Source organism: Artemia sp. Qi Xiang Cuo, chromosome 1 (assembly GCF_049724085.1).
Source record: "Artemia sp. Qi Xiang Cuo chromosome 1, ASM4972408v1, whole genome shotgun sequence".
NCBI classification, from domain to species: Eukaryota; Metazoa; Arthropoda; class Branchiopoda; order Anostraca; family Artemiidae; genus Artemia; species Artemia sp. Qi Xiang Cuo.
In genome coordinates this window covers 64669680-64691519 of record NC_142794.1, presented here as the reverse complement: position 1 = coordinate 64691519, position 21840 = coordinate 64669680, and the positions used below count along the sequence as shown (strand labels likewise).

Sequence of the window (21840 nt, the reverse complement as noted above, 5' to 3'; positions counted from 1 at the left end):
TACATTCTATTTTTTTTAATATGTCATTTTTAATTTGTTTAATTTTAATTCAAGAGTTGGAATATTTCAGTAGTGCTTTGTTGTGCTTTACCGTGTCACAGTTACGTTCTGGTAATTTTCATAGTTCTTTTTGAATTTCTTTCATTGAAATGCAAGAGTTGGAATATTTCAGTAGTGTTTTGTTGTGCTTTACCTTGTCACATTTACATTCTCTTGATTTTTCGAAGTTCTTTTTGAATTTCTGTCGTGAAATGCAAGAGTTGGAATATTTCAGTAGTGTTTTGTTATGCTTTACCTTGTCACAGTTACATTCTGTGGATTTTCATAGTTCATTTTGAATTTCTTTCATTGAAATGCAAGAGTTGGAATATTTTAGTAGTGTCTTGTCATGGTTTACCTTGTTACAGCTACATTCTCATGATTTTTCGAAGTTCATTTTGAATTTCTGTCGTGAAATGCAAGAGTTGGAATATTTCAGTAGTGTTTTGTTGTGCTTTACCTTGTCACAGTTACATTCTGTTGATTTTCATAGTTCATTTTGAATTTCTTTCATTGAAATGCAAGAGTTTGAATATTTCAGTAGTGTTTTGTTGTGCTTTACCTTGTCACAGTTACATTCTGTTGATTTTCAAAGTTCATTTTGAATTTCTTTTGTGAAATGCAAGAATTGGAATATTTCAGTAGTGTTTTGTTGTGCTTTACCTTGTCACAGTTACATTCTGTGGATTTTCATAGTTCATTTTGAATTTCTTTCATTGAAATGCAAGGGTTTTGTTATGCTGTACCTTGTCAAAGTCACATTCTCTTGATTTTTCATAGTTCATTTTGAATTTCTTTCATTGGAATGCAAGAATTGGAATATTTCAGTAGTGTTTTGTTGTGCTTTACCTTGTCAAAGTTACATTGTGTTGATTTTCATAGTTCATTTTGAATTCCTTTCATTGAAATTCAAGAGTTGGAATATTTCAGTAATGTTTTATTGTGCTTTATCTTGTCACAGTTACATTCTGTTAATTTTAATAGTTCATTTTGAATTTCTTTCGTTTAAATGCAAGAGTTGGAATATTTCAGTAGTGTTTTGTTGTGCTTTACCTTGTCACAGTTACATTCTCATGATTTTTCGAAGTTCATTTTGAATTTCTTTCGTGAAATGCAAGAGTTGGAATATTTCAGTAGTGTTTTGTTGTGCTTTACCTTGTCACAGTTACATTTTGTTGATTTTCATAGTTCATTTTGAATTTCTTTCATTGAAATGCAAGAGTTGGAATATTTCAGTAGTGTCTTGTCATGGTTTACCTTGTCACAGCTACATTCTCATGATTTTTCGAAGTTCATTTTGAATTTCTGTCATGAAATGCAAGAGTTGGAATATTTCAGTAGTGTTTTGTTGTGCTTTACCTTGTCACAGTTACATTCTGTTGATTTTCGTAGTTCATTTTGAATTTCTTTCATTGAAATGCACGAGTTGGAATATTTCAGTAGTGTTTTGTTGTGCTTTACCTTGTCACAGTTACATTCTCTTAAATTTTCAAAGTTCATTTTGAATTTCTTTCGTGAAATGCAAGAATTGGAATATTTCAGTAGTGTATTGTTGTGCTTTACCTTGTCACAGGTACATTCTGTTGATTTTCATAGTTCATTTTGAATTTCTTTCATTGAAATGCAAGAGTTTTGTTATGCTTTACCTTGTTACAGTCACATTCTCTTGATTTTTTGAAGTTTATTTTGAATTTCTTTCGTGAAATGCAAGAATTGGGATATTTCAGTAGTGTTTTGTTGTGCTTTACCTTGTCACAGTTACATTCTGTTGATTTTCATAGGTCATTTTGAACTTCTTTCATTGAAATACAAGAGTTGGGATATTTCAGTAGTTTTTTGTTGTGCTTTACATTGTCACAGTTAAATTATCTTGATTTTCATAGTTCATTTTGAATTTATTTCATTGAAATGCAAGAGTTGGAATATTTCAGTAGTGTTTGTTGTGCTTTTCCTTGTCACAGTTACATTCTGTTAATTTTCATAGTTCATTTTGAATTTCTTTCATTGAAATGCAAGAGTTGGAATATTTCAGTAGTGTTTTGTTGTGCTTTACCTTGTCACGGTTACATTCTCTTGATTTTTTGATGTTCATTTTGAATTTCTGTCGTGAAATGCAAGAGTTGGAATATTTCAGTAGTGTTTTGTTGTGCTTTACCTTGTCACAGTTACATTCTGTTGATTTTCATAGTTCATCTTGAATTTCTTTCATTGAAATGCAAGAGTTGGAATATTTCAGTAGTGTCTTGTCGTGGTTGACCTAGTCACAGTTACATTCTCATGATATTTCGAAGTTCATTTTGAACTTCTGTCATGAAATGCAAGAGTTGGAATATTTCAGTAGTGTTTAGTTGTGCTTTATCTTGTCACAGTTATGTTCTATTTAACTTCATAATTCATTTTGAACTTTTTTCATTTAAATGAAAGAGTTGGAATATTTCAGTAGTGTTTTTTTGTGCTTTAACTTGTCCCAGTTACATTATATTGCTTTTTCAAAGTTCATTTTTAATTTGTTTCTTGAAATGCAAGAATTGGAATATTTTAATAGTGTTTTGTTGTGCTTTACCTTGTCACAGGTACATTCTGTTGATTTTCATAGTTCATTTTGAATTTCTTTCATTGAAATGCAAGAGTTGATTGTTGTGCTTTTACTTTGTTACAGTTACATTCTCTTAATTTTTCTAAGTTCATTTTGAATTTCTTTCGCGAAATGCAAGAATTGGAATATTTCAGTAGTGTTTTGTTGTGCTTTACCTTGTCACAGTTACATTCTGTTGATTTTCATAGTTCATTTTGAATTTCTTTCATTTAAATGCAAGAGTTGGAATATTTCAGTAGTGTCTTGTTGCGCTTTACCTTGTCACAGTTACATTCTCTTGATTTTTCAAACTTCAATTTGGATTTCTTTCCTTGAAATGAAAGAGTTGGAATATTTCAGTAGTGTCTTGTTGTGCTTTACCTTGTCACAGTTACATTCTGTTGATTTTCATAGTTCATTTTGAATTTCTTTCATTGAAATGCAATGTCTTGTCGTTGGTTTACCTTGTCACAGTTACATTCTCTTGATTTTTCGAAGTTCATTTTGAATTTCTTTCATTGAAATGCAAGAGTTGGAATATTTCAGTAGTGACTTGTTGTGCTTTACCTTGTCACAGTTACATTCTCTTGATTTTTCGAAGTTTATTTTGAATTTCTGTCGTGAAATGCAAGAGTTGGAAAATTGGGGGTCTTAGTCCACCAGCCTGAATGGTGGAAATCCACTAGTTCAGTATTGGGGTCTTAGTCCACCAACCTGAATGCTGGAAATCCACTAGCTCAGTATTGGAGTCCCAGTCCACCAGCCTAAACGGTTGAAATTCACTAGCTCAGAATTGGGGTCTTAGTCCACCAGCCTGAATGTTGGAAATTTACTAGCTCGGAATTGGGGTCTTGATCCACCAGCCTGAATCGTGGAACTCCATTAGCTCAGTATTGGTGTCTCAGTCCACCAGCCTGAATGGTGGAAATTCACTAGCTCAGAATTTGGGTCTTAGTCCACCAGCCTGAATGGTGGAAATTCACTAGCTCAGAATTGGGGTCTTAGTCCACCAGCCTGAATGGTTGAAATTCACTAACTCAGAATTGGGGTCTTAGTCAGTGTTCAGATTGGAGCGTTGGAGTCCGACTATCTGGGCTTTATTTGTCAAGACCTGAATGCTAAGCGACGGACATGAGCTCGATTGGGACCCCATTGTGAAAATGGAAAACAAAAAACGAAAATATATTGTTGGTATGTGTGAAGAGCATGGCACCGCTAGGGCAACAGTCTAACCGTTGACGGTTTTAGGTATCCGTGAATAAGTTCTAAGGCAAGAGTGGAAGTTGGGACAAATTTTTGGAGGTGCCCACCTCACCTGCCCAGAGTCTCGGGCAAGTGACCCTAAATTTGAAAAAGTGGAAATTGGCTCAGATTTTCTAAACTGAGCTGAGACAATGAATAGATACTATTGGGAAAGTGATTGGAGACACTGGGCATCCGTGAACAAGTGCTAAATTGAGAGAGGAATTTGGGACAATATTTGGGGGTGCTCACCCGCCCAGAGTCTCCGGCAGGTCACCCAAAAATTTAAAAAATACACAGAGACGACAGACACAAAGAGACGAATCACGCGACGGCGCATACATAGTGAGAGAGAGAGAGACATGCAAAGTCGATATAGCTTTATTTCATTTTTTTAAGGTTAATTTGGACGAGGTTACGTGCGCGCACGTAACCACCCCCAAATATTGTCCCAAATTCCTCTCTCAATTTAGCACTTGTTCACGGATGCCCAGTGTCTCCAATCACTTTCCCAATAGTATATATTCATTGTCTCAGCTCAGTTTAGAAAATCTGAGCCAATTTCCACTTTTTCAAATTTACGGTCACTTGCCTGAGACACTGGGCAGGTGAGGTGGGCATCTCCAAAAATTTGTACCAACTTCCACTCTTGCCTTAGAACTTATTCACGGATACCTAAAACCGTCAACGGTTAGACTGTTGCCCTAGCGGTAACCATGCCATGCTCTACACACATACCAACAATATATTTTCGTTTTTTGTTTTCCATTTTCACAATGGGGTCCCAATCGAGCTCATGTCCGTCGCTTAGCATTCAGGCCTTGACAAATAAAGCCCGGATAGTCGGACTCCAACGCTCCAATCTGAACACTGACTAAGACCCCAATTCTGAGCTAGTGAATTTCAACCATTCAGGCTGATGGACTAAGACCCCAATTCTGAGCTAGTGAATTTCCACCATTCAGGCTGGTGGACTAAGACCCTAATTCTGAGCTAGTGAATTTCCATCATTCAGGCTGGTGGACTGAGACCCAACTGAGCGTGGATTTCCACCATTCAGGTTGGTGGACTAAGACCCCAATACTGAGCTAGTGGATTTCCACCATTCAGGCTGGTGGACCAAGACCCCAATACTGAGCTAGTGGATTTCCACAATTCAGGCTGGTGGACTAAGACCCCAATTCTGAGCTAGTGAATTTCCACCGTTCAGGCTGGTGGACTGGGACTCCAATACTGAGCTAGTGGATTTCCAGCATTCAGGCTGGTGGACTAAGACCCCAATACTGAGCTAGTGGATTTCCACCATTCAGGCTGGTGGACTAAGACCCCCAATTTTCCAACTCTTGCATTTCACGACAGAAATTCAAAATGAACTTCGAAAAATCAAGAGAATGTAACTGTGACAAGGTAAAGCACAACAAGTCACTACTGAAATATTCCAACTCTTGCATTTCAATGAAAGAAATACAAAATGAACTTTGAAAATCAACAGAATGTAGCTGTGACTAGGTAAACAATGACGAAATACTACTGAAATTTTAAAACTATTTATTATAGCGAAATGAATTATAAGCGAAAAATGAAAAATTAAGATAATGCAAATTTAACAATGTTAAGCAAAATAAAACGCTGCTGATATATTCTAACTATTGCATTTCAAACAAAGAAACTCAAAATTGACTTTGAAAATAAACAGAATGTAGCTCGGTGAAAGAAAAGCACAACAAAACACTACTGAATTCTGAACAATGAACTTCGAAAAATCAAGAGAATGTAAGTGTGACAAGGTAAATCACAACAAAACACTACTGAAATATTCCAACTCTTGCATTTCAATGAAAGAAATTCAAAATGAACTATGAAAATTAACAGAATGTAACTGTGACAAGGTAAAGCACAACAAAACACTACTGAAATATTTCAACTCTTGCATTTCAATGAAAGAAATTCAAAATGAACTATCACAAAACACAACAAGGTAAACACTACAGGGTGACAAGGTAAAGCACAACAAAACACTACTGAAATATTCCAACCTGAACCCTCGTGCCACTCAACCCTCGTGCAACTCGACCCCATTTAACTAAACCCCCGTGCAACTGAACCCCCATGTAACTGAACCCCTGTATAACCGAAACCCCATACAACTGAACCCCGTGCTACTGAACCCTCGTGCTACTGAACCCTCGTGCAACTCGACCCCATTTAACTAAACCCCCGTGCAACTGAACCCCCCTCGTACAACTCGACCCCACTTAACTAATCCCCGTGTAGCTGAATCCGCATGTAACTGAACCCCTGTGCAACTGAACCCTCGTGCAACTCGGCCCCATTTAACTAAACCCCCGTGCAACTGAACCCCCCTCGTGCAACTCGACCCCATTTAATTAATCCCAGTGTAACTTAATCCGAATGTATCTGAACCCCTCGTACCACTCAACCCTCGTGTAACTCGACCCCGTTTAACTCAACCCCCGTGCAACTGAACCCCCCATGTAACTGAACCCATGTATAACCGAAACCCCATACAACTGAACCCCCGTGCTACTGAACCCTCGTGCTACTGAACCCTCGTGCAACTCGACCCCATTTAACTAATCCCCGTGTAACTGAATCTGCATGTAACTGAACCCCCCTTACAACTGAACCCTCGTGTAACTCAACCCCATTTAACTAAACCCCCGTGCAACTGAACCCCCCATGTAACTGAACCCCTGTATAACCGAAACCCCATACAACTGAACCCCCGTGCTACTGAACCCACGTGCTACTGAACCCTCGTGCTACTGAACCCTCGTGCAACTCGACCCCATTTAACTAATCCCCGTGTAACTGAATCCGCATGTAACTGAACCCAACCGTGCAACTGAACCATCGTGTAACTCAACTCCCTCAACACGCTTTTCAGACATTTCTTGTTATTTTCTTTTTATTTCTAAACCATTTAAAATTGACAACAGTTTGCAAACCCTCACTTGTGTATTATAAAGTACAGAATCATCTCAACTCCCCCAAACACTTTTCACTCATTTCTTGTTAAAAATTATCCAATCACTAATTACCCCTTTTTTTTTGCAAATGTCTGTCAAACGCCAAGGAACGTAATCTCACCGAACACGTCAAACTGTTTCCACAGACTTCAAAAATGGAACTGTGGATAACACATGGGTGATTGACAGCTTTCCCTAAAAAACCTTTGAGTTTAATGTCTCAAGCATGGGTTTTCCTTGTGCAATTGAAACTGTAGTGTATATTCTTGTGCTCGTCAATGTACACGTGAATTCATGACGTACATTCATTGTGCAATTGACAACAAAAACAGAAAAAAAACCTGTTTGCTTTAAATTATATTATTACGAGCAAAACATGCTTGACTACATTATACATTGCCAAGTTTAAAAAAAACCTTGACTTTAGTGGGCCAACCTTTAAAATGTTCACGTGAAAATACAGTGTCCCACGCATGGGTTTTTCTTGCGCAATTGAAACTGTAGTGTATATTCTTGTACTCGTCAAACCTTTACACTGTATATTCTTGTAATCGTCAAACCTTTGCACTGTATATTCTTGTAACCGTCAAACCTTTACACTGTATATTCTTGTAATCGTCAAACCTTTACACTGTATATTCTTGTAATCGTCAAACCTTTGCACTGTATATTCTTGTAACCGTCAAACCTTTACACTGTATATTCTTGTAATCTTCAAACCTTTGCACTCTATATTCTTGTAACCGTCAATGTAATCGTCAAACCTTTATATAACTTACTACTGATGTTCTTAAAGAATTGGGACAAAAAGTCAAACTTTAAGTCTAAAAAGCAAGGTGTTGAGGAGAGGGAACCCCCCCTCATATATGGAATAATTTCTGCTTGTTCTAAGTTTTATGTAGCTCCTTACTTTCAATCATTTAATCATTTACTTTCAATTTTCAATCATTTTCCAAATAATACAAGGAAATCGGGCTCCCTCCATGGAAAATTACTTCCCCCCACAAAAAATTACTGCCCCTCACAGAAAATTACTTTCCCCCACAGAAAATTCCTGCAATTAAAGTCCTTCCAATATACCTACCCGCCTCGGAAAATTTTCTGGACAATTCTATCCCTGCTGAAAAATCCCTCCCAAAAATTTCTTGCAGACACTTCTGCATGAAGTATTCTCCTTATCATACTTTAATCTGAAAAATATTTTAATTTCTGATTGTTTTTCAAATCATGTTGGAAATCCTTCCCTTCCATGGAAATTTTTCCTGGAATCCCCCACCCACAGAGAAATCTTGCTCCTGTAGAAAATTTCCCCACGGTGAATTTCTCCAGCATAAAATTCCCCCCAACAGAAAATTTCCCCAAACAGTTCCTACTGTGCTTGATTTTTTTTTTTTTGAACACCCCCAGATGTAAAATTAAGTTCTCAAAGACAAAGTACAGTAAATAAAAAGAAATACCTAGTGTAATATTTTCCCTGTAAAAGTTATCACTGTAAACTTCCCTCCCCAGGGAAAATTCTCACTGTGTTAACTCCCCCCCCCCCGAAAAAAAGTATGTAGCCTATACTTTCCAATAACAAATACTAAACATCAACAATTGGCAAATTTGGTAGCTTAGAGCTCTTTCCCTGGGGGGTTTTGTGGGTCATACTATCCCCAAAGGCATAGTTATTGAACCTTTAAACTATGCTACACAAAATGGCTATCTCAGAATTGTTGTAATAACTTTCTTTTTTTAGAGATTCAGTTACTATGTAGCTGCATTGCTTCTTACTTACAGTTTGTTACCACACACTGTTTGATTGAAGTCACTAAAGTTAATAAGAATAAAAAATGACGGTTGGCATTGTATCATAGGCAGCGCAATAGCTCTGCCTACGTAAAGAATGATGTGGCTACAATGTATAATTTTTTTTCTTTCTTCTTCATACCCGGGCACTTCGTATCGAATGAGTTGTCGTAGAAACTTCGAAAAGGGCTCATTCGATTGGACATTGGAATGGCTAGTGCCCTTTTTAATTGTCGAGAGTGATTGGAGGGCAACTAGCTCCCCCCCCTCACGTCCATCAGTCCCCCAAACACATCCAATCAAAAGTTTGAGATAGCCAATTTGTTCAGCATAGTTGATTTCCAGATAGAAAATATCTTTTTAAGGAGGACAATTCCTCACAACCCTTGGGGCAAGGGTTTTAAGTTATGCCCTGGGGGCATATAAGGTTTTTATAGAAGGTGTTGTCGTAGAAACTTCAAAAAAGGCTCATTCGATTGGACATTCAAAGGGCTTGAACCCTTTTTAATAGTCGAAAGTGATAGGAGGGCACCTAGCCCCCCCCCCACGCCCATCATTCGCCCAAACACATCGAATCGAAATTTTGAGATAAACATTTCGTTCAGCGTGGTTGATTTCCATATTGAAAATATGTTTTTCAGGAGGACACTCCCCTATAACCCTCGGGGCAAGGGTTTTAAGTTATCCCCTGGGGGCATATAAGGTTTTTATAGAAGGTGTTGTTGTAGAAACTTCTAAAAAGGCTCATTCGATTGGAAAATCAAAGGGCTAGTGCCCTTTTTAATATTCGAAAGTTATTGGAGGGCAACTAGCCACCCCCCCCCCCCCCAAAAAAAAAGAAGTATGTAGCCTATACTTTCAAATAACAAATACTAAACATCAACAATTGGCAAATTTTGTAGCTTAGAGCTCATTCCCTGGGGGGTTTTGTGGGTCATACTATCCCCAAAGGCATAGTTATTGAACCTTTAAACTATGCTACACAAAATGGCTATCTCAGAATTGTTGTAAAAACTTTCTTTTTAGAGTTTCAGTTACTATGTAGCTGCATTGCTTCTTACTTACAGTTTGTTACCACACACTGTTTGATTGAAGTCACTAAAGTTAATATGAATAAAAAATGACGGTTGGTATTGTATCATAGGCAGCGCAATAGCTCTGCCTACGTAAAGAATGATGTGGCTACAATGTATTATTTTTTTTTCTTTTTTCTCCATACCGGGGCACTTTGTATCAATGGAATCGCCGTAAAAAGTACGAAAACAGCTTGCTTTATTACAAATTATAGTAGATAGTGCTCTTTTTAATAGCTAAAGGTGATCAGAGGCCCACTAGCCCCCCCCCACGCCCATTATTCCCCCAAACACAATGCAGCAAAATTTTAAGATAGTCCTTTTGGTCAACGTCGTTGATTTCCAGATATAAAATATCTTTTTGAGGAGGACACTCCCCCACAAACCATGGGACAAGGGTTTTAAGTTATTCTCTGGGGGCATATAAGGTTTTTATAGAAGATGTTGTCAAAAAAACTTCAAAAAAGGCTCATTCGATTGGAAATTCAAAGGGTTAGTACCGTTTTTAATAGTCAGAAGTGATTGGAGGGCAACGAGCCCCCCCCCCCGCCCATCATTCCCCCAAACACATCGAATCAAAATTTTGAGATAGATATTTTGATCAGCGTAGTTGATTTCCATATAGAAAATATGTTTTTGAGGAGGACACTCCCCTATAACCCTCGGGGCAAGGGTTTTAAGTTATCCCCTGGGGGCATACAAGGTTTTTATAGAAGGTGTTGTTGTAGAAACTTCTAAAAAGGCTCATTCGATTGGAAATTCAAAGGGCTAGTGCCCTTTTTAATATTCAAAAGTGTTTGGAGGGCAACAAGCCCCCCCCCCCCCACGCCCATAATTTCCCCAAACGCATCCAATCACAATTTTGAGATAGCCATTTTGTTCAGCGTAGTTGATTTCCAGATAAAAAATATGTTTTTGCGGAGGACACTCACCCAAAACCCTCGGGGCAAGGGTTTTAAGTTGTGCCCTGGGGGCATATAAGGTTTTTATAGAAGGCGTTGTCGTAGAAACTTCAAAAAAGGCTCATTCGATTGGAAATTCAAAGGGGTAGTGCTCTTTTTAATAATTTAAAGTGATTGGAGGGCAACTAACCCCCCTCTCACGCCCACCTTTTCCCAAAACACATCCAATCAAAATTTTGAGATAACCATTTTATTCAACGTAGTTTTAAGTTCTGTAAATTAGGTCTTTGAGGATGACAAGCCCCTAACAACACTCCGGTCAAGGGTTGTAAGTTATGCCCTGGGGGTATATAAAGTTTCTATAGAAAGCGTTGTTGTAGAAACTTCAAAAAGGGCTCATTGGATTAGAAATTGAAATGGCTAGTGCCCTTTTTAATAGTCGAAAGTAACTGGAAGGCAACTAACACCTCTTCCACGCCCACCATTTCCCCAAACAAATCCAATCAAAATTTTGAGATAGCCATTTTGTTCAGCATAGTTGATTTCCTGATAGAAAATATCTTTTTGAGGAGGACACTCCCCCACAACCCTTGGGGCAAGGGTTTTAAGTTATGCCCTGGGGGCATATAAGGTTTTTATAGAAGATGTTGTCGTAGAAACTTCAAAAAAGGCTCATTGAATTAAAAATTGAAATGGCTAGTGCCGTTTTTAATAGTCCAAAGTAATTGGAAGGCAACTAACACCACTTCCACGTCCACCATTTCTCCAAACACATCCAATCAAAATTTTGAGATAACCATTTTGTTCCACGCAGTTAAAGTTCTGGAAGTTATACCTTTGAGCTGGACACTCCCCCCACAGTCTTCAGGGCCAGGGTTATAAGTTTTGCCCTGGGGGCATATAAGTTTTTATTGAAATATTTGTCATACAAACTTGAAAAAGGCCTCATTCGATTGGAAATTCAAAGGTCTAGTGCCCTTTTTAATAGTCGAAAGTGATTTGAGGTCAATTAGCCCCCCTCTATCGCCCACCTTTTCCCCAAACACACCCAATCAAAATTTTTAGATAGCCATTTTGTTCAGTGTTGTGGATTTCCAGATAGAAATTGTGTTTTTGAGGAGGACACTCCCCCACAGCCCTCAGGGCAAGGGTTGTTATGCCCTGGGGGCACATAATATTTTTATAGAACGCGTCGTCGTAGAAACTTTAAAAAGGGGTGATTCGATTGGAAATTGAAATGGCTAGTGCCCTTTTTAATAGTCTAAAGTGATTGGAAGGCAACTAACACCCCTGCCACGCCCACCATTTCCCCAAACATATCCAATAAAAATTTTTAGATAGCCATTTTGTTTCACGTAGTTTAAAGTTCAAGAAATGATACCTTTGAGCAGGACACCCCCCCCCCACAGTCTTCAGGGCAAAGGTTATAAGTTATGCCCTGGGGGCATATAAGGCTTTTATGAAAATCTTTGTCATAGAAACTTCAAAAGGGGCTCATTGAATTGAAATTTAAAAGGTCTAGTGCTCTTTTTAATAGTCGAAAGTGATTTGAGGGCAACTAACCCCCCTCTCACGCCCACCTTTTCCCCAAACACATCCAGTCAAAACTTTTAGATAGCCATTTTATTCAACGCAGTTAAAAGTTTTGTAAATTAGATCTTTAAGGATGACAACCCATCCTGGCCCCCACAACCCTCAGGCCAAGGGTTGTAAGCTATGCCCTGGGAGTATGTAAGGTTTTTATAGAAAGCGATGCTGTAAACACATCAAAAAGGGCTCATTCAATTGAAAATTGAAAGGGCTAGTGCCCTTTTAATTTTCGAAAGTGATTGAAGGGCAACTAACCCCCCCCTCACGCCCACCATTTCCCCGAACACATGCAATCAAAATTCTAGATAGCAATTTTGTTCAACGTAGTTGAAAATTCTGGAAATTTGGTCTTTGAGGATGACAGCCCCCCAGAGCCCTCAGAACTATAAGTTATAATATAAGAACTATATATATACGAGCCATAAGAACTATATATGCCCCCAGAGCAAACTTACAACGCCTACCTCAGGGCCCTGGGGGGTTGCATCGACACCAGAGTTTTTCTATTCTGACCTTTGAACTATTTTTAATGAAATGGCTATTTCAAAAATTTTATCGGATGGGCTTGGGGAAAAAAGGGTGTGTTGGTGGGGGGCTAGTTTCCATTGGATATCCTTTGACTCTTAAAAAGTGAACTAGAACTTTCAATGTCCAATAAAACGAGCCCTCTCTGAAGTTTATACGAGCATCCCTTTTATAAGAACCATATACGCCCCCAGGACAACACTTACAATGCCTAACCCCCGGGCCCTGGGGGGCTGTGTTGACACCGGAGTTTTTGTTATCTAATTTTTGAACAATTTTTAAAAAACTGGCTGTCTCAAAATTTGTAGTGGATGGGTTTTGGGAGAAAATGGCTTGGGGAGCTAGTTACCCTTAAATCTCTTGACTCCTAAAAAGTGAACTAGAACTTTCAATTACCCACCAAATGAGCCCTCTATGAAGTTTATACGAGCATTCTTTTCATAAGAACCATACATACCTTTAGGGCAAAACTTAGAACGCCTTCCCCCGGGTCCTGGGGGGTTGTATTGACACCGGGATTTTTCTTATCCGGTCTTTGAACTATTTTTAACAAAATGTCTATCTCAAATTTTTCATCACATGGGTTTGGAAAAAGAATGCATGGGGGGGGGGCTAGTTGCCCTCTGATCTCTTTCGACTATTAAAAAGTGAACTCGAACTTTCAATTTCCAATCAAATGAGCCCTCACTTAAGTTTATACGAGCATACCTTTCATAAGAACCATATATGCCCCAGGGCATAAATTACCACGCCTGCCCCTGGACCCTGGGGGGGGATTGTGCCGACACCTGAGTTTTTGTTATCTGACATTTGAACAATTTTTAACTAAATGGCTATCTCAAAATTTGTATCGGTTACATTTGGGGGAAAAGGAACGTGGGGGGGGGGCTAGATGCCCTCCAATCACTTTTGACTCTCAAAAACTGAACTAGAACTTTCAATTTCAAATCAAATGAGCCCTCTCTGAAGTTTTTTACGAGCATTCCTTCCTTAGGAACCATATATTCCCCCAGTGCATAACTCGGGCCCTGGGGGGTTATGTCGACACCGGAGTTTTTGTTATATGATCTTTGAACTATTTTTAGTAAAATAACTATATTTTTAGTAAAAATTTTTATCGGATGCATTTGGGAGAAAAGGGCAAGGGGGGCCTGGTTACCCTCCGATATCTTTTGACGCTTAAAAAGTGCACTAGAACTTTCAATTTCCAATCAAATGAACCCTCTCTGAAGTTTATACGAACATTCCTTCCATAAGAACCATATATGCCCCCAGGGCATAACTTATAACCCTTGCCCGGAAGACTGTGGAAGGAGTGTCCTGCTCAAAGATATAATTTCCAGAACTTTCAACTACGTTGAACAAAATGGCTATCTCAAAAATTTGATTGGATGTGCTTGGGGAAATGGTGGGCGTGGAAGGGGTATTATTGCCTTCCAATCACTTTCGACTATTAAAAAGGGCACTAGCCATTTAAATTTCCAATCAAATGAGTCCTTTTTGAAGTTTCTACGACAACGCTTTCTATAAAAAACCTTATATGCACCCAGGGCATAACCTACAACCCTTGCCCTGAAGACTGTGGGGGGATTGTCCTGCTCAAAGGTATAATTTCCAGAACTTTCAACTGCGTGGAGCTAAATGGCTGTCTCAAAATTTTGATTGGATGTGTTTGGGGAAATGGTGGGCGTGCAAGGGTGTTTGTTGCCTTCCAATCACTTTCAACTATTAAAAAGGGCACTAGCCATTTCAATTTCGAATCAAATGAGCCCTTTTTGAAGTTTCAACTACAACGCTTTCTATAAAAACCTTATATGCCCCCAGGGCATAACTTACAACTCTTACCATGAGGGGTGTGGGGGGGGGGGTTGTCATCCTCAAAGACCTAATTTACAGAACTTTCAACTACGTTGAACAAAATTGTTATCTCAAAATTTTGAACAAAATTGTTATCTCAAAATTTTGATTGGATGTGTTTGGGGAAAAGTTGGGAATTAGAGGGGGTTAGTTGCCCTCCAATTATTTTCGAGTATTAAAAAGGGAACTAACCCTTTGAATTTCCAATCGAGTGAGCCTTTTTTGAAGTTTCTACGACAACACTTTCTGTAAAAACTTTATATGCCCCCAGGGCATAACTTACAACCCTTGCCCTGAGGGCTGTGGGGGAGTGTCCTCCTCAAAAACATAATCTCTATCTGGAAATTTAACTACACTGAACAAAATGCATATCTCAAAATTTTGATTGGATGTGTTTCGGGAAAAGGTGGGCGTGGAAGGGGTGTTAGTTGTCTTCCAATCACTTTCGACTATTAAAAAGCGCACAAGCCACACCAATTTCCAATTGAATGAGCCCTTTTTGAAGATTCTACGACAACTTCTTCGATACGAAGTGTCCTGGTCTAAAGGAAAAAAATAATAAATAATACATTGTGCCAACATCATTCTTATAATTCATCCCCCATCCCCAGGGTATAATTCAAAACACTTGCCCTGAGGACTGTAGTGGAGTGTCCTCCTCAAAAACATAATTTCTATCATATTCAATCCAAGCATTACCCGCTTTAGGATCTATTTATTCGTTTATATTATTACTTGCTGTATGTTTTTTGCTATTATTGTTTATTTAATTTCTGTTTGTTTTTGGTTTCATTTATTCTTTAATAGTAATTTCTGGTCGTTTTTACTTTGTATTTTAACATGTATTTTTATCTATTGAGCTTAAGTTTAAAATGGTTTATATTTTTCTTTGAAAAACTAATTTTTCGGAAAGATTTTTTAAATTAATTTTTGTCCGTTTTCGATTGCAAAAGTCTCAAGTTTTTAAGACTTCCTTATTTCAAAATCAAATTTTTTTAAAATCAAATGTTCATCAAAGTATCAAAACTGGTATCAAAGTTACAATATCAAAGTGAAAAAATGGGTTTGTGTCTAGCTCGGAGTTTTTATTATCTGATGTTTGAACTATTTTTAACAAAATGGCTATCTGAAAATTTTTATTGGAGGGGTTTGGGGAAAAAAGGGTTTGGGGAGAAGAGGGGCTAATTGCTCTTAGATCTCTTTTGACTCTTTAAAAGTGAACTAGAACTTTCTATTTTCAATCAAATGAGCCCTCTCTGAAGTTTATAAGTAGTAACCGTATAATGCATTGAAAACCTAAATTCAAACTTACGCCTGAAGGCATAGATATGTGTTTAGGTTTTCAACGAATTGGGGTTACCAGGGTCATTTGCAAAGAGGAACGAGTATAACTTGATTGGTGATTAGGATTTGAATATTTTTTAGGTTAAATCCGTGGTCATTCATCTGTAAGTTGATTAGTAAGGTTTTTTTTTTAAACTTGGCTAATAGGTTTTTAAACCTATTACTACGAAATTATAGGCATGCAAATAGCATGTAGTTGCAAAACGTGTTTAATCACTTTTCTTGAATGAAGCATCTGTACTGTATATACAAGAGGTGAAATCAATAAAGAGCTTGGAATTGAGTTTTATGGATGATATGGAAAAATGGCAAATGTTAAATATTCGGGTAAACATACGACTATAAATAAGGCTATTGTGTTTTTCTGCACTTTCTGTTTGAGGCAGGGGTTACTATTTAGTCTAAATAATTCTAGGATGAATTGAGTTTTGTGGTTGGTGTGGAAAAATGGTACTTGTTAAATATTGGGTTAAACATACGACTAAGAAACTCTTCACTATAAATAAGGCTATCGTGTCTTTCAGAACTTTCTCTGCAAGGCTAGTGTTACTATTTAGTTTAAATTATACTTCCACGCCCACCATTTCCCCGAACACATCGAATCAAAATTTTGAGATAGCCATTTAGTTAAACGTAGTGAAAGTTCTGGAAATTAGGTCTTTGAGGATGACAACGCCCCTCACAGCCCTTAGGGTAAGGGTTGTAATTTATGCCCTTGGGGCATATAAGATGTTTATAGAAAGCTTGGTCATAGAAACTCAAAAGGGGCTCATTCGATTGGAAATTGAAAGGCCTAGTGCCCTGTTTAATAGTCGAAAGTGATTGGAAGGCTTGACATTTTTATAGTAAAGGTCGATGTGGGTATAATGTATCATTTTTTGTTTAGTCTAGGGCACTTCGCATCGAAGGAGTTGTCGTAGGAACTTCGAAAAAGGCTCATTCGATCGAAAATATAAAGGGCCAATGCCCTTTTTAATAGTCGAAAGTGATTGTACGGCAACTAATCCCCTTCCGACGGCCACCCTCCCATTTGCCCATTATGTTTAAAAACTAAATGTTGCCTTAAGATTAAATCAAAATGCACTGTGTTAATGCTAATTCCCATTAAGGAATCTCAGCAGTATCCCAAGAACGACTGAGGTCATTATGTTCAAACTTTCGAGGCTACTTCTGCTCTTAAAATTTAACCTAATCAAAATAGTGTAAGTGTATCCAAGCTATCAAAAAAAGTAAACAAATTTTTTTTGGGAATGGTTTCAAGTTATCCATTTCAGGTCAACTAGAGGAGGTATGAAACTAAATTGAACACTACTATTTGTTTCCATATTTTTAAAAGGGTGTATGTTGTTAAAAATTGCTGAAAATTTTCTCCAGCATACAAATAGCAGGCCGAACTATAAAGTCTTAAAAATGAAAAGATTTAAAGTATTATTTTCTTTTTCCCTGAAAAGACTATGTCAATATAAAACGAACAGAAATTAATTAAAAAAACTAGTTCCACAAAATAAGTTTTTCAAAGAAAAGTAAGGAACTCCATTAAACCAAAAATTAGCAAAAACAAAATCAAGTAATTTACCAATCGTGAAACTACCACAATTCAGCATCGATAAATAAATGAAACCCAAAACGAACAGAAATTACAATAAATAACCGAGTCAAAATCAAAACCAGCAGAAATTAACATAAGTTGGGCTCAAAACCCCTATGCCTTCTCAAGGCCGGAACATAATTTGCACTTTACTTAAAAAAATACAAATGAATGTGCATTGTCAGTTTAATATACATATACCGATATTTAGTAACCAAAATATTAATATTTTTCGTTTTATTAAAGTTATAAAAGTAAAAAAATTTATATTTTTCTGTAAAGTCCAAATTATGTTCTGGCCTTGGGAAGGCATAGGGGTTTTGAGCCCAACTCATGTTAATTTCTGCTCGTTTTGTGCTTGACTCGGTTATTTATTGTAATTTCTGTTCGTTTTGGGTTTCATTTATTTGTCGATGCTGATTTGTGGTAGTTTCACGCTTGGTAGATTATTTGATTTTATTTTTGCTCAATCTTGGTTCAATGGAGTTCTTTACTTTTCTTTGAAAAACTTATATTGTGGAAAAAGTTTTTTTTTAATTAATTACAATAAATAACTCAAAAGGAGAAAAATCGAAATAAATCAAAACTTTAATAAATCAAAAATTATTAAAATTTTAATTAATAAATATTAGTATATGTATATTAAACTGACAATGCACATTCATTTGTATTTTTACAATTGAATGTAATTTAGCAATTGTCTTGAAACATATGAATGATATGTGATTACATGTGAATTTAGTCTTCTCATATTCCTATTATTACTTACAGGCTGTAAATCATGTCAATGAAAGAGCTTTTGGGTGGGGATTGCGGTGGGAGGAATCCTTTGCTTGATGCTGCCTCCCACCTCACAAGAGATCAAGCTTTTAGACAGGAAAATTTAAAGCAGACAAAGCATTTGTCTGGCAATGGTGCTGATGAGCTTATGGTGAGGGAATTTCTAGAAGAGTCTAAACTAGGCCAAGAAGCTTTGATGAGAAGACCACCTCAGTCATTCCAGATGCAAAGGCTTCTTCAAGAAGTTCAGGAAATTGAAGGATCACGTAAGTTGTTGTTCAGTTGGTCAGGTACTATACTAGTATATTTGTGCACAGGGGGCTTTGAAAGTTAATATAACAATAATTTGGATAGATTTCTGTAGAACTAATACACATTTAGATAAAATTTAAGAGTTTGAGGTGCTTTTTGCAGAAACTAACTAATTTGCTTCAAGTAAACATCGAGGCCAAAACTATGTAAGTGATTTGTGAATGACCTTTAGCCATTCAATAATTTTTTGTATAGTCTAATTGAAGCTTACCTTTTGGCATTGGAATATTAAAATATACCTCTTGAAACATTTTATGAAGGTCTATTTATGATCCTATACTTAGGTTAGATTTTACGAAACATATTCTTGATTTGGTAGATTCAAAGTCTTATGAAAAACTGACAGAATTTTAGTACATACATGTACGAGTAGATTATATCTTGGCAATAGATTCTTGTTAGTTTTGTTTGTATGTACACAAGGCCCTTGTGCTGGTACGTAAAAATGAACAAATATAGCAAGTTTAGCACTTGAAGCAAAATTAAAATGTAAGAAAAATAGAAAGAAACAAAACACATTAGCCTAACCAAAAGTTAGGGTAGTTGAGAATAAAGACAGTGGTAAAATAGAAAAATATGATATCATAACCTCAAGAAAAAAAAGACCTAATGCCTCTGTATGCAGTATATGCCAAATTAATATATTCAAAAACTAGATGAGATTGTAACTTCTGTTTGGAATCAAACAGTTCGTGGTAACGAACTGTAAGTAAGGAGCGACCCGGCTCAATAGTAAACGAAACTCTAAAAACCGGAATTTTGATACCCATAGATACATCAATAGAATCAGATTTTTATGCTGATTTCAAATATATAAGTTTCATTAAGTTTAGTTTTTACCCATCAAGTTACGCACCTGAGAAAATTTTCCTTATTTTTGAAAAAGGGGGAAACACCCCTAAAAGTCACAGAACCTTAATGAAAATCACACCATCAGATTTAGCGTATCAGAGAGCCCTACTGTAGAAGTTTCAAGCTCCTATCTGCAAAAATGTGGAATTTTGTATTTTTTGCCAGAAGAAAGATCACGGATGCGTATTTATTTATTTTTTTTATTTATTTTTTTTTTATTTTCCCAGGGGTGATCGTATCGATCCAGTAGTCCTATAATATCGTAAGAGATCTCATTTGAACCAAAATTAAAAGTTCTAGTGCCCTTTTTAAGTGACCAAAAAAATTGGCGGGCAACTGGGCCCCCTCCCACGCTCATTTTTTTCCCAAAGTCACCCAATAAAAATTTTGAGATAGCCATTTTGTTCAGCATATTTGAAAATCTAATAAATATGTCTTTAAGGATGACTTAATCCCCCCCCCCCCCAGTTCCTGGGGGAAGGGCTGGAAGTTATGAACTTGGCGCATTGTTTACGTAAAGCATTGGTTAATGGGAAGTATAAAGACGTTTCAAGAGGGATTTTTTCTGGGGGAGGGGGAGGGGTCAGAGGAGGGTTTTACAGGGGAGTATCCTTCTATGGAGGATATTTCCTTGAGGGAAGGGACATTTCTTTGAAGAAATGTCCATGAAGGGGGCGCCGAAATTTCTATGAAGGGGGCACCGGATTTCCCAGCATTATTTAAAAATAATCAGAAATTAAATAAAATAAACAAGTTTTTTCAACTGAAAGTAAGGAGCAACATTAAAACTTAAAACGAAAAGAAATTATTACGTATATGAGGGGGTTCGCCCCCTAGTCAATACCTCGCCCTTTTCGCTAAAGTTTTTTTTATCACTTTCAAAAGAGCTATCTATTCTAATTAACCGGCCTTTGTGATTCAGGGGTTTGTGACTCGAACAAAATTCGAACTTTAGCGTAAAGAGCGAAGTATCGACCATGTAGCAATCTCCCTGATATAATTAATAAAAACACACAAGTATTAAAGTACGTTGCATAAGTTAATTTATAGGCAAAATCAGAAAAAAGTTTCAAGAAACTCATGCGGCCAAAAAAAGTAAAATTGTTGTATAATATTCGTTTTAGTTATCCATGTATGCTGACCCAAGAATAAAGCTGCATTAATTCAAAAACGTTCAGAAATTAAATTAAAAATAAAAGTTTGTTCTAACTGGAAGTAAGGAAAGACATTAAAACTTAAAAGGAACAGAAATTATTCCGTATATGAAACGGGCTGTCCTCTCCTCAACGCCTCGTTCTTTACGCTAAAGTTTTTTATTGTCTTAAAAAGTAAAGTTGTGAGACAGAATCAAACTTCAGCGTAAAGAGCGAGGCGTTGAGGAGGGGACAGCCCCTTTCATATACAGAATAGTTTCTGTTAGTTTTAAGTTTTAATGTCGCTCATTACTTTCAGTTAAAAAAACTTATTTTTTTTATTTAATTAAAAGAAAAAAACTGAACGGGTCCTCATGCAAAAGCTACACTTTTAAGCTAGTTTTGGTCATTTGCCCTGTTAAAGCTGAGAGATGCATCAAAGGTGAACAAGCTCATTGATACCTCTCTTGTCAGAATTTCGCTGCCAAAGATGCTTTGCTACTGCTGTTTTGTATAAAGGCAGAAGATTGGGGTAACGTATCTTGAGGTGGAGTAATTCTTCACTAAGCACATATTCGTCTTTGGCAGTGAGATGTCCATGTTGTTTCTCATTTTCATTTGTATATGAGGGGTATTTTGACTGAAAAGCCTGCAAAAAGAATGGCGGAGGCCATTTTGTTTGGGTAGGGAGGAAGTGCCTTTGGTGGACTTCCTTGAACATAGATAAACAATTATACATGAAGATGTGGCTCATAACATGGTGCTTCAACTGACAGTTTCAAATCATAAATGTGTAACTAATGACGTAAAATGACGTAAATGTGTAACTGTATTTTCAAGGGCTTGTAATTTTGTGGTGGGACTATGAATACGCTTTGTACCCTTGTGAAAGGAACACAAGAATATGAAAAGCTGATAAGATAGAAACTTGCAGTGCTGTAAAATGGCTTTGATGGAAATTTAAAACTATTTGTGCAATTGACAGCTAGCAAAACCAGAAAACTTCGAAAGAAATTTGGTTTTACGTTATTCTGTTGCAGAGCAACAAAATTGTTTTTCCGTGACCAGCAACTGGGATCAGAAATACTTCTAATGCAATGTTGGATTCGTGTATAATCTGAATTCATATCATTGAGGGTCTGAGACCAAGTTTCTGAATCTCTTCTTGATTTCCAGGAAATAATTCTGGAAGAGTTACTCTTAAAGCATAAGTTTAACGACCTCTTCTCCCGTGGTTGAATTTCCAACAA

The 21840-nt window shown here is 37.1% G+C and overlaps 2 protein-coding genes across 5 annotated transcripts in view; both read left to right on the top strand.

The window, feature by feature from the left end:
• LOC148956594 (protein white-like) overlaps nt 1-21840 on the top strand; it is a 502792-nt gene that overhangs the window by 90863 nt on the left and 390089 nt on the right. The window lies entirely within an intron of this gene.
• Nucleotides 1-21840, top strand: part of LOC148956595 (peroxisomal targeting signal 1 receptor-like) — a 251485-nt gene that overhangs the window by 2025 nt on the left and 227620 nt on the right. For both annotated transcript variants that reach the window (XM_089086042.1, XM_089086035.1), the window contains exon 2: nt 18285-18559. In XM_089086042.1, coding sequence (XP_088942168.1) covers nt 18295-18559 — 265 coding nt within the window. In that variant the 5' untranslated portion in view covers nt 18285-18294. The remainder of the gene's footprint in view (nt 1-18284; nt 18560-21840) is intronic.